A 12,604-nucleotide genomic window follows, 5' to 3' on the forward strand; every position below is an offset into this window, starting at 1 on the left:
TAGGAAGTTGCGAACAATACAAGTACCTGCGGGGGTGAAGCTTACTTCGGATGGGAAGTTGAATCAGGCCATTTGAGACCGTAATCTTCAAGAAAGGAAAGCCAACGCCATGCTTAATGGGATCCTTTGGGACCAAAGGATTTCCAAAGACAACAAAAAGAGGATTTTTAACTCGGTTGTCAAGCCTATTATCACCTATGGCAGTGAAGTGTGGCAGTTGAGGAAGCGGACCCAAGAAATGCTCAAGGCGACCGAGGTGGATTTCTGGCGAAGATCGGCTGGAATCTCGAGGAGAGAACGTGTCAGGAATGAACATGTCCGAGAGATAATGGGCGTTGAGGGGACGATTGTGCGCGATATCATGACCAAGAAATTGGTATGGTATGGGCATGTGCAGAGAATGGCTGATATCAGGTTGCCGAAGAAGGTGTTGGAGTGAGTCCCCCCAGGTAGGCGACGGAGAGGGCGTCCAGCCAAATGGTGGGTAGAGGGCATCCGTGAAGAGATGGAGAGATGCCAGCTTCCGGAGGATCTCTACCATGACAGATTCCTGTGGAAAGTAGGCGTCGCAGAGCGCCCTAGCGCGCCGTAAAAGCGGCTCATACATACATACATCCAATTGGTTCCAAGAAAAAGTATAAGAATTTTTCGTTTTTTTACGGCAGGGGGGAAAAAAACACAGGAGCTTGATTCACTTACGCGAATCCGAAGTGAGGTCTTACATGGGTTAAAGTGTACACAACGATTATTTCAAGCAGGAATACACTGTTGAAGTCAGAAGGGTATATAAATCAAATGAGCAGACGTGTTGAAGGGATTCTCAATCCCCTAATTCTTTGTTTCCTTTTAACCCTCGGAGGGGAAAGTAGTCGCAAAACCACGAATAATAAGTAGTTACCGATGTCAGATACTTTCCTACACAGCCGCGGAAACTATACAGCGAATCTGTGAAAACTTTTTCCTAAATTTGCTTAATCTTTCCTGCACATTTGCGAAAACTATCCTGCACATTTGCGAAAACTATCCTGCACATTTGCCACAACTCTCCTCCGGATCCGCACAGGGACGGATTTCCCACAAGGCAGACCTAGGCAGCTGCCTAGGGGCGCAAAGTTTTAAGGGGCGCAAAATTTTGAGACACAGACATGCTTTTTTGAGAATTCTAGAATTGAAATCGCTAAAAAAAAAATTTAGGACGAAGAAGGAGGCGCGCGAAAAGAAGAATATCTATGAATCAGCCCTTGTCTACTGATAAGGTTCGTAAAACTCGCGCCCCCTCTGCAATAGTGAGCAAAATTTTCTTTTTACTTTTTTCAACTTTTTCTTGCCTTTGTCCAATGTTGCTTTGTCATAATTCCCTATATCTTTTGAAAAATATGGTAGCACAGGCACAAGACAAGAGGCTTTTGAGCCACCAAATTTTTCTCTGAAATAACCGAAAAGTAGCTTTAAATTGCGTTAATCAAATGCCCGATTTGAAAAATTTTCCGGGAGTGCTCCCCCGGACCCCCCTTTTGGCTGGCGGGAACCCCCACAGACCCCCCACACGGTTCTCCATTCTGCGAGGGGCGCGACTGTAAGATTTGCCTAGGAGCGCGAAAAAGGTAAATCCGTCCCTGGATCCGCAGGAACTTTCCTCGCCCTTAGCCACTTCGCAACCGCGACGGAAGCCGGTCTCCCGGAAGTTGGCGGGATTCCTGCCACGTTCCGTGCCCTATAGGAGGGACATCGGGCCCTGGGCACCCATATTGGGTTAGAAAAGAACGGGGATGAAGATTTCTTCTCTTGCCTGCCGGATATTACCGCACGGATGCGGGATGTTGGGATTGTTCGGGACGCCGCTCCGCGAGACTGCGCTTCGCGCATCTTCACCGATTGCATCAATTAAATAATTTATTTTAAATCATTTAATTGAGAATCTTGCGGTTGCATGACTTAAATCGGCAGGTCATCTCAAATGCTAAGTGCAACCCAAAAAACCCATACGCATTACGTGGTTTTTTCTATCATTTTCTCTATGTTCAGTCCCGTTCCCCCGGGGATAGTGCTAAGGTTGCGCGCTCCTGGGCTCGGATGGTTCCGCTAACTTATCAAAACTTATCACCCCATACTAAGAAGTTAAGAACTTGTCGCCTCATTCAAAGGATTCATCACCTCCTGTCAAGGACTCTCGCATCCAGTCCCACAACTTGTTACGGTATTCAGTCAAGGATCTTTCTCACTCGCAAAAGGTAACCTACAGGAAGTATAGTTTTTCTTCCTTCGTCCAGCGGATTTTCCGTTCTTGACAACTCCAGGGCGATTTCGCTCAGGAGATCATTAAAGTGAAGTGTTCATTAAAGTGCTCTCTCTCTCTTTTCCTCTCTTTTACCTTCTCTCAGTCTTCTACATTCGCTCAGCATCTTCTCTCTCTTTCTCCTCTCTGCTACCTCGTCTCTCCCGCCATCTCACTCCTTCCACATTCTCCGGCAACCTATCATCTCCAGTTTCTTCCTATCCTTCGATTTATATGCATTTTCTCTACCGCTCTTTCTCTTGCTTCTGCTTGACAATTCTTCTGGTGGACTCGTCCCTAGGAATGCCCTATCGGAGACTTCTCTGGGGATGAACCACCTAACAACCAACTAAGGTTGTGTAGTGAGAGAATCTCGTCGCGTCGCGCTTATTTTCGGCACCGCCAGCCGAAACAACATTAAATCTTATATAAGGAAACCGATGGTTACATCCCATAGTTCTCGTGAAATTGAGATTGGATTCTTCCAATTCGTCACTTTTAACTAGCAGAAATGAAGCGAGCAACTAATTGAACTCTAGAGTGGGTATGTTGTATCATACAAAATTGAAGAAAAATCATACGTTTTCGCATGAGTTTAATGCGCACATTTACGTATTCTTAATTGAGTCGGGAATTCGCGTTTATGCCACGATATTGATGTGAATAACGCGCAATTATAATTATCTTAGAAATTCGCTAGGATCACGACGTATTTGTCGTGATATCGTGTAATTTCTAATTTGTTTTACAAAATCCCTGGAAAAAATCACGTTTTCTCCGCGATGTAGATGACAAACCCGCCATTGCTGAGAATTAAACGAAACCGCTGGTTGAATCCCGTAATTTTCGCGGCTGAAACTTACCAGTTAACTTCAATGAAACATTGAACTGACAAAAGTAACTAATTTTTATGAAAATAAGCAACTTCTGATCGGGTATTTTTGATTAAGTATTATAATTATCATATGAGCTTACTGCAGAACAAACCAACATAGCAGCATACTACTAATCTCTGCATTTATATCAAACCAGTGCGTCTCGCCAATTTTGAAATAGTAGATAATAATTCAGAAACACAATCAGTAACTGATCACTAATCACAGTGATTGCTGATGGTGGGGTTTCTTGCTAGTTTTCTATACTAATAAAGCAGACTTCACAATGATTGACTCACTGACTCACTCACGTTTCAGCGGATCTCGTGAACGGAGGGTCGTATGACCTTGAGGTTCCGCACTGGGATCCCTCTCTACCCCGAGGCGCCGGATAAGGGAGGATTTCGCGATCCGCCCGCCGGTTCGCGGGATATCGCGGTCCGCGTGGGTCGAATTCTCCGTAAGGACAACGGGTGCGAGAGAGAGTGCGAGTGAGATGGAGCGAGTTCCACGTCTCGCGCTGGAAGACAGCTGATTAATTTTACCGAAGATTTTTGCGAGTGCCAACTCGTGCATCCGTTGCCGGGCGACCCTATTAGATTGCGAAAATCTGGAGCGTCTCTCCTTTGGACGGGCGGAGTTTTTTTGGGTTGTGTGTGAGGGGGGGGGGAGGGGTAAATACATTGCTACGAAAACGCAGCTGCGATCTAAAGAATGGATCGTTTTCGTTACATCAAACAGGTGAGATTATATCGATATCGATTGGTTCAACATGTACACATAGCTTCAAAAGTCAATTGAGTAATCTGGGGGTACGGGTTATTAATCCTTGTAAGTATAAAAAGGCAATTAAAAGTGAAATTGACAGGGGTATTCTCATTTCTAGCTTTTCCTACTTAGATCCTAAAATTTTCGTTTGAAGTTATGTTCTATTGTTTGAACCGAACAATACATCGAACCACTATCGAGTACGATCCATACAGGGCCATGTTAAAGTTCAGCTCCCCCCCCCCCCCACCCCACCAGTTAACTTTTGATATGACATCGGGGGTAAATATTTAAGTCAATAGTTTCCATCATATTTTTAAAACTTCCAATGAAAGGTAGCTGTTGCAGTAAGCAGGACAGATCAGGAATACCTCACTCATACATCATTTGCACTGAAATACTGGGACAAAGAGTCATCATTAAGAGTCAAATAATGAATACAAACTTGGTTTTACACAATATATCCAATACATGCGTTGATATATTTGAGCAAACAGCATTGACTTGACCGGCAAAACCCCCTAAAGGGAGACATAACCACACTTTCGGGACTTCCTTACATGTATTAAACTTTAATATGATGCGATTTTAACATAGTCGTTGATAAATTTGTAAAAGAGAGTATGTGAAGAACTGATATCTGCAAGAAAATTAGGTAAAATATTTTAAATATTGACCGAAATTCGTTTTAGAAAAACGACTTTGAATTCCTTATGGGGTAGCACAGGTGCGTCGAAATGGCGGGAAATAAGATTGCTGGTTGTGACGTAGACGACCAATTAGAGGCCTCCGTTAGAACTTTAAACTTTATTTAGCTTTTGCAGCTTTAATATCAAACTAAGAATGTTTTTAACCACACCAACCGTTTTCTCGTGAAAATTTACATCAGAATGACTCATCACACTCCAAATCCCTCCTGAGTGCAACAGACCCATAGACTCTCCTCCACCCCCTAAAATATCCCATAAATTGTAGGAAGACGAGAACATATAGCTGGGCCAAATTCATAGTTTTTTTAAAAATAATGTGACATGAAAACTTGACTAATAAAGTTTAACGAGAGAGGATGATATAAACGTATCAATAGTATGCTTCACAGATCAGTGAGCGGCTATTATCACTTGGCAAGTACCGGCGCTCGTGAACTTTACCAATATTTTTTGGTTTTTAACAAACAGTGACCGTTAAATAATGATGTAATACTGTGCAAATATCTATTACAAGAAAACTCCTTTAACCAATACCACTAATTTCAGCATGTGTATCAAAGCAGTGCGACTCGCCAATTTTGAAATAGTAACTACAAATCTAGAGACAAAATTTTGTAACTGATCACTAATCACTGTGACAGCTAATTGTGGGGGTTTTCCTGTGCGTAGCACGGGTTTCCTGCTAGTCTCCCTATAATCAACAGAAACACTACACGCAATAGTTCATAAATCAAATGACATCAATTTGATAATTACTGATCTATATGTATTTCGTCAAGATCAAGTATGAGATTAAAAAGGAATCCAAAACACCTCGTTAAACGATTGTTCCCTCGAAAGCTGAAAGTTGCCTTTCAGTCGATCATTCATTAGTTCCAGGAGAGATACGCATGTGCTTATTACTCGATAAAGGTTTTTAATATTTCTGCTCTCAAAAAAATGCATATCATGAGCTTAGTGACTACAGTTTGTAGTATAGCTTCTTACTCCCTATTGGGATTTTTTCTCTTTAAACTTTATAAAGGTTAGCTAGGGAAAGATAATAAGCTGTATCAATATGAAATGGCCAGTGTTCTAGTTTAGGGGCTCAAACATGTAAAGTCTTTAGTGTTGCATGCTCAAATCTGAACGTAGTGTAAGAGCCAAAAGCCAATAGAGTGTTTGATACAATACCTCTGAAGATTTGATCAACATTTTTCCCATGGGGGTTAGCATTAAGGACTCTCAACGAGGCAACGAAATCAAGGTAAGGCGATAATTTACTTACCAAAAGCTCATTTTGCTGAATTTGAATGAATACATGAGATTTACAGCCACGTGAACTTTATTGTGAAGACTGTGTATGGAGCAAGCATTGACTTTTTTTAAAATAAATTTGTAAAACGGGAACATAATAACACTGCGCAAAAGGTGTACATGTCATCGCAACCAAGTGTGAAGGGCTTGTATGTGGGTATATGAGTACATTAATATGAGGAGTTAATTTGGATCAGAAAATAGTAAAAAAAATTCCCAATATTTGAATTCTTTTAAAAATACTCATTGCTCCGTTTTAATTGACTAATGGTGTATTTGGCGCTAATTAATCTGAGAGAATTGTTTTAAAAATCTTCAGCTCGAGTTTAAATCAAAGTGCGATTCAATTGTCCGAATATTAAGTCGATCCCTTTGGGTGAAGTATAGGTTTTGGTGCTTAATTTTTTTAGAGACTTGACGAGAAAGGCGGAAATATTCAATGTAATACAGTTTAGATTTTTATAATCAAGTTTAAACTAACAACATCCACCGAAAAGTACTCAATCCCATTTTTAAGCAAACTCGGTCATTAGATCTTCTTAAGTTCGAACCATTGAATTAGGTGGAGATGGACTCACACAATTTAGTATTTTCAGCTCACGAATACCTGTATATTTTTTGCAGCACCCGTTTAAGAAAATCTCGTTTTTCAATGAAGCGTACTTTATCACAGCAATTACATTTTTTTGTTATTGCATCAAAGAGTCTGCGTCGGAAGTCAAATTAGATTCAATGAAAATTAAAAATGCTTTAAATGAGAGTGGTATCGTTCCCGATGTCATTGATGTATTCCCTAAAAATGCACTCCAGGTAAGCGATTGATTTACTCCCAGCAAACTTTCCTAAAAAGAAAACTAAAAAAATCAACCTTTATTTACCTATTGATATTTCACTGTGGACTTACTTTTTCTCTACAAACCTAAACAGCTTACTGATACATTATCCTCGAAAAAAAGGAGAGCTGAAAAAATTAAAAATTTACAAAAGATCCTCAAAAAAGTTTGAAAACCATTTGTTTTTCTACCAAAACCGCTCAGTTTTCATAAGGGCTACTCTAATATAAAGTTGCTATTTATCAACTACGAGGGGCGTTCAATAAGTAAGTATCCCCCCTCTCTAAAATCCATAAGAATGGACCAATTTTAAAAAAACTTGGGCTCAAAATCTTGCTTAAGATATTTTGAGTTCAACAAAACAAACCGCAACAAAATCGGACTATGTGCGGCCGAACGCGAGCCGTTTGAACGCGCCGAGGTGCTCGACGCTCCCGCCGAATCTGCGAGGATTTGAAGTCCGCTACAGGAGAAGAGCTTCTCTGCCAAAGCCTCAGTCGTTCATCACTGACGAAAAATCAAAGAAATTTTTGTAGAATAAGGGGCTTACCTCACTTCTCCACATAACCAGCTCGATCCAAGCAAGTCTGATACTGAGACTAAGACTAAGAGAACAGCTTTTGGAAGCCTCGTACGTGGAAGTCTTTCAGCTGACCGCGGATGAAAGAGTGGACGGCTTGTTTGACCTCTTCCACTGATTCAAAATTAACTCCTCCAAGTTCAGATTTCAGGAACGGGAATAAATGGTGGTCTGGTTTGCCATTTATTATCGTATCTGAAATCTGAACTCGGAGGAGTTAATTTTGAATCAGTGGAAGAGGTCAAACAAGCCGTCCACTCTTTCATCCGCGGTCAGCTGAAAGACTACTACGCGCGTGGCATCCAAAAGCTATTCTCTTAGTCTTAGTCTCAGTATCAGACTTGCTTGGATCGAGCTGGTTATGTGGAGAAGTGAGGTAAGCCCCTTATTCTACAAAAATTTCTTTGATTTTTCGTCAGTGATGAACGACTGAGGCTTTGGCAGAGAAGCTCTTCTCCTGTAGCGGACTTCAAATCCTCGCAGATTCGGCGGGAGCGTCGAGCACCTCGGCGCGTTCAAACGGCTCGCGTTCGGCCGCACATAGTCCGATTTTGTTGCGGTTTGTTTTGTTGAACTCAAAATATCCTAAGGAAGATTTTGAGCCCAAGTTTTTTTAAAATTGGTCCATTCTTATGGATTTTAGAGAGGGGGGATACTTACTTATTGAACGCCCCTCGTATTAACGGCAGTGTAGAGTAGACGACATAGGCAAATTAAAAAGGCGGATGTTAAATTCGGGTTATATTGTTTTGGAAATAGTTTTACTTTACGTATTCGTAGGTTATTAAAACACAGACAGATTCACAAGATTTTATCTCACCATAATGAAATTTTATACCAATCGTTACCGAAGGACTTACTAGCACGTAATACTGCGAAAAGATTAACTTCCCCAAGCGTCCGCCTCACGCACAAACTAGTTCCATAGAATGGCTCACCGGTTACCTTCAAAGAACATCGGCCCGAGGCGATGAGCAACAGTCACCGATGAACCAGTTTGTGGGCCTAGTTTTTGGACGGACGCTATACAGGATGTCCCAGAGCGCCCGTATCAGGCCTTTTTCTCGGTTGATTTAGGAGTCGGGGACCACGGGGTTAAATAGAGAATTGACCCCAAAGAATCCGAAATTCATGGTCCTGGACCCCCCCCCCCCCCAGCCCCCTACCCTTGGAGGGTAAATGGGGTTCACAATCCTAAGAGTCGAGGTTCTTGATCTAATTTCGATTCGATTTTATTAGCATGGAAAAGTACGGAAAATTTCCCGTGAAACGACCCCTAAAAATCCAAAATCGGACCACTTTTCACCCAAAAATGATCCCTTAAAGAGGGGGACAGCAGCCCCCTCCATAACTTCCCTCTATCTTGATTCAAACTGCATCGTGACTGAAATGATCACAATATTGCGCCATACAAATACTTCAATAATGGGAACAGGTAATTAACTGTCATTAATGACAACCATCTGACGACAGAGGGCTGAACGATCATTACATGACGGTCATGAGTACTATGCCACGGTTTTGCATACAGACAAGAGTCACGCGGTTGCAGTTTATAGTTTGCCCGTCACGATAGTTGCAGCTAATCAGCACAAATATTCGTAAAAATTATTTACAGTCATCATCCATGATTTCCTCGTCAAAAATCTTTTGATACACTAGATAAATCGTGAACCCAAAATGGTAGCGCTCTCCAGCCTTAGCTTATTGGTGACACGTTGAGAGAATTTGGGTGCACGCTTGGTTTGATGATTTCATTATTTTACGATCTCAAAGTTATCCCCCGAGTCCCCGCTGCAAATAATAGCTCGAGAGCTCTATAGCTAATTATAGGACTAAATTAGAGTCATGGAGACCTCATCTTAGTTTAAAGTGCATTCGCTTTTTTAATTTCCAGATTGAATATTATAACAAAGGTTATAACAAACAGGTGGCCTTTGGTAATTATTTGTCACGCTGGAATACGTTTGAGGAACCGGTGAATGTATCCTACCCGACGGAACCAAATGCCTATTATGCCTTAATTATGACAGGTGAGTAAAGAAAATAATTTTCAAGAAAGAGTAACATTCAGATTTGTACACTATCATTGCGAGACGTAATTGACAAAAACGATCAGAAAGCTTTTAAGATAAACTAAATGAAAATGCATGGACGAGCAAGTGTTGAAAAATAGATTAAACGGGAATTTCAAAAAAAAAAAAAAAAAAAAAAAAAATGTTTATGTTTGACCATCAATTAAGAAACTTAGTCAGCAGTTATATGTATGGTTTCGGAGGTTCAGAGCTTCGATCACACTGTGGCTTCACTAAAATATGCTGGTTTTCTCTGAGGGTATTGTTTTTCTTACAAAGTAAAATTGCGCATTTTAAGAACCTTCAAATACGAAATAATAATAATATACCACGATGGACCAATATGTTGACTACCATATTTTTTCACAGACCCAGATTGTCCTTCGAGAGAAAAGCCAACTCACCGAGAATGGCAGCATTGGGTTCTTGTTAATATTCCCGGGGCGAACTGGACTCAAGGATTTCGCCTGACGGAATACATTGGAATTCTACGTGAATACGAATTTGGTTAGTAACAACTTCTGATGCTGGTCATTGTAATGTGGAAAAACTCTTACAACAGCTATTTGCATGTTGGATTGGACGTACAATGGAAGTGATAAAGGTCAACATTTGATTTTGGCTACCATCTGTAAGAAACGCAGTTTTTTAACGAGATATCGGTCTTTACTTTTTTAGGTATGGATTTTTGCCACACGACTGAGAAACTCAATTGAGGTGAGTTAGCCCTAATTAAGTTTTTTGGTCGTATGGAAAGAATCTATGCCAAAAAATTAATAGCTAATAAACAAGTTAAACAAGTGATTAAGGCTTGCGCAGTGTTTTTCCTTGATCGGCGCACAGCCCAAAAATTGCAGAATCTTAATCGATGAGTCACAGGAAAATACGTTTTTCCGTCTGCAATTTTTAAATGATCAAAATTTTCAGAAAGGAGACTCTCGAAGTAGTAAATTAATTAAGAAGTCGATCATTTTAGAGAAGCTCCTCATTAGTCATTATTTGATCAATTAATTGGATTCAACAGAATGATAAACCTAGAGGTGAATTTTTGTCACCTCATCATGAAAAACGCTCATAGATATACCTATTTTTGTCCACAGCTGTTCACCGTTATGTCTTCCTTCTATACAAACAACCTGGGAAATTGAAATTTACAGAAAGAATATTGGACATTCGGTAAGCACAATTTGTAATTTTTTTCCAATTAAATGGGTTGTTCAATTCATTTAAGTCTCAAGATTATGGCTTGTTTGAGTTAGCCATTGAATTGACGTGAAGATTTGTATCCATGAATCAGAAGAAAACCCGTATTTGGATCGAATGAAAAAACTTTTAAAATCCAAGTTCTAGATATTTAGGTAGCAGTTGAAGTTTGATGAAATCATGTGTGCGCAATTATTCATGAAAATTTCTTTTGAAATTATGCAAGGAAGGATGATGGTATTCAGTGTGGTATGGACATGTGCAAAGAATGTCGGAGGAGAAGTTGCCCAAACAAGTTTTGGATTGGGTAAACGACCTGGGAAAAGGCGACGCACAATGGATCGGTTCAATTAGAGAGGCCGGACTTGAAAATTTTAACTAAAACTGCAAATTTTGATTACTATTTTGTCACATTTTGAATTTTGAGGTTTGCTACCAGAAGAAAATTTCACGATGAAATCAATGAAACCACTTTGAGAGCCTCAAAATTTTGTATAAACGGAGTCATAAGCGTTTGAAGTTTCCAAATTTTGTCCGACCTCTCCTGTTGACTCTGTCCACTGTGCGACGGGGGCGATGGCAGGGCGTTGTGGAAGAAAATGATGTTGCGTCATCAGTTTCCCGATAACATAGGCACATGTGGCGTTTGGGTGTCGCAGAACGCAAGAGTGTGTCACAGAAGCGACTTTATGTGTGTACGTAGGATGATAATACGAGTGCAGAGTATACAATTTGCTTTACATAATAGTTCAACATAATGTTTTTTTTTTAATAATTGATTCTTATTTGTTAAGAGCCGAATTCTTTTTTTTCTGACTTTAGGCCCGTCGAAGAGTGGCGGTGTAAATTTTCCACTAGGAATTTTGCAAAAAAGTACAAATTTGGTGACCCCGTTGCCGTCAATTTTTTCATGTCGGACTTGGGAGGGAGCTAGTTCTTGAAAGCACCAACGCTGATGTAACGCCATTCCGGTGGTTGATCACAGAGAGGAAGTCTATTAAATGGTGGGGCAAGAGGGCGGCCAACCCGTTATTGACAGGTTCAACCCTCAGGAACACACCCTCAGGTGGACATATGAAGTACTAACTACGTACTGGCTACGATACTACAAAAATAAAACCAAATCTAAAACATATTTTAACTCTATTTTAGTGTAAGGTGGATGTAATGTGCTCCCATAATGTTAGATTTTGCGGATAACCATTGCAGCTTTCTTAATGATTGAATCCGTAAAACCCATGTTCCCTATAGAGCTCTCTCCACTTGTTTTTCGGAGAGTATGTCAGAATCAAAGGCACATGTATCTTCTTAAATGAAATAACAAAAAAACCCGCGTAGCTTGAGCAAAACTCATCATTTGAAAGTTTTTCCTCCGCCAAAAAGCCGAGAATTCTCGCAACTGATGTACTGTTCGTTTTCATTAATATGACAAGGCATACTTGATGATGGTAAATCTCAATTTGGGCATCAAATGCGGTGAAGAAACTATTCGTCATGCGTTGCTTATTCGCAATTAAAGTTGTTGAAATGCTTCTGAAGTTTTCTAATTTAATAAATGACAAACAGACATTTTTTCTGATCATCTAAGAGCTAACACTTCCTTAATTCATCAGAGCAAATTCCTCTTGTAGATTTTTTGGTGATCATTATTTTCTTCGTTTTTCTTTCATATACGAATACCCTCCACCAACAGGTGGCGGAAAATTTAAAAAAACGTCCCTTTAATGAAATTACTGAATTTATTCTTGCTTCATCCTTGTGTAAAATAAGTTGACCTTTTATTTTCCTTCTGTGGAGTCCCATGAGATGTTTTGTTCGAGTTGGTCATAATATTAGCATAAAAAAATTTAATTTTAACTTTTAATTTTCAAATTTCAATAAACAACTTTTGATTTTCAATTTCATTCTAATTCGACTGAGTCTTATAATGACAACTATTTTAATTGCATACAACTTTTCAGTAGAGATAGACTACGTGCACGAGGGTAA

The 12,604-nt window shown here is 40.1% G+C and overlaps 2 protein-coding genes across 3 annotated transcripts in view; one reads left to right on the forward strand and one right to left on the reverse strand.

The window, feature by feature from the left end:
* LOC140224322 (uncharacterized) overlaps nucleotides 1-5,316 on the reverse strand; it is a 16,414-nt gene extending 11,098 nt beyond the window's left edge. Inside the window, exon 1 of the transcript XR_011899625.1 lies at nucleotides 5,163-5,316. The gene's annotated coding sequence lies outside the window, so the exon portion shown is untranslated. The remainder of the gene's footprint in view (nucleotides 1-5,162) is intronic.
* Nucleotides 5,317-5,537: 221 nt separating this feature from the next.
* Nucleotides 5,538-12,514, forward strand: LOC109040236 (protein D3). Of its 2 annotated transcripts, none has more exons than XM_072298810.1 (6): nucleotides 5,538-5,874; nucleotides 6,549-6,734; nucleotides 9,235-9,370; nucleotides 9,782-9,919; nucleotides 10,513-10,588; nucleotides 11,601-12,514. In XM_072298810.1, exons 1-6 carry the CDS (start codon nucleotides 5,830-5,832, stop codon nucleotides 11,614-11,616), a joined length of 597 nt encoding a protein of 198 aa, XP_072154911.1. In that variant the 5' UTR covers nucleotides 5,538-5,829; the 3' UTR covers nucleotides 11,617-12,514. The 2 variants fall into 2 exon arrangements, with proteins under 2 accessions (XP_072154911.1, XP_018911617.2); XM_019056072.2 differs by having other exon boundaries at nucleotides 5,541-5,874; nucleotides 11,438-12,514.
* Nucleotides 12,515-12,604: the final 90 nt, after the last annotated feature.

This window comes from Bemisia tabaci, chromosome 3 (assembly GCF_918797505.1).
Source record: "Bemisia tabaci chromosome 3, PGI_BMITA_v3".
NCBI classification, from domain to species: domain Eukaryota; kingdom Metazoa; phylum Arthropoda; class Insecta; order Hemiptera; family Aleyrodidae; genus Bemisia; species Bemisia tabaci.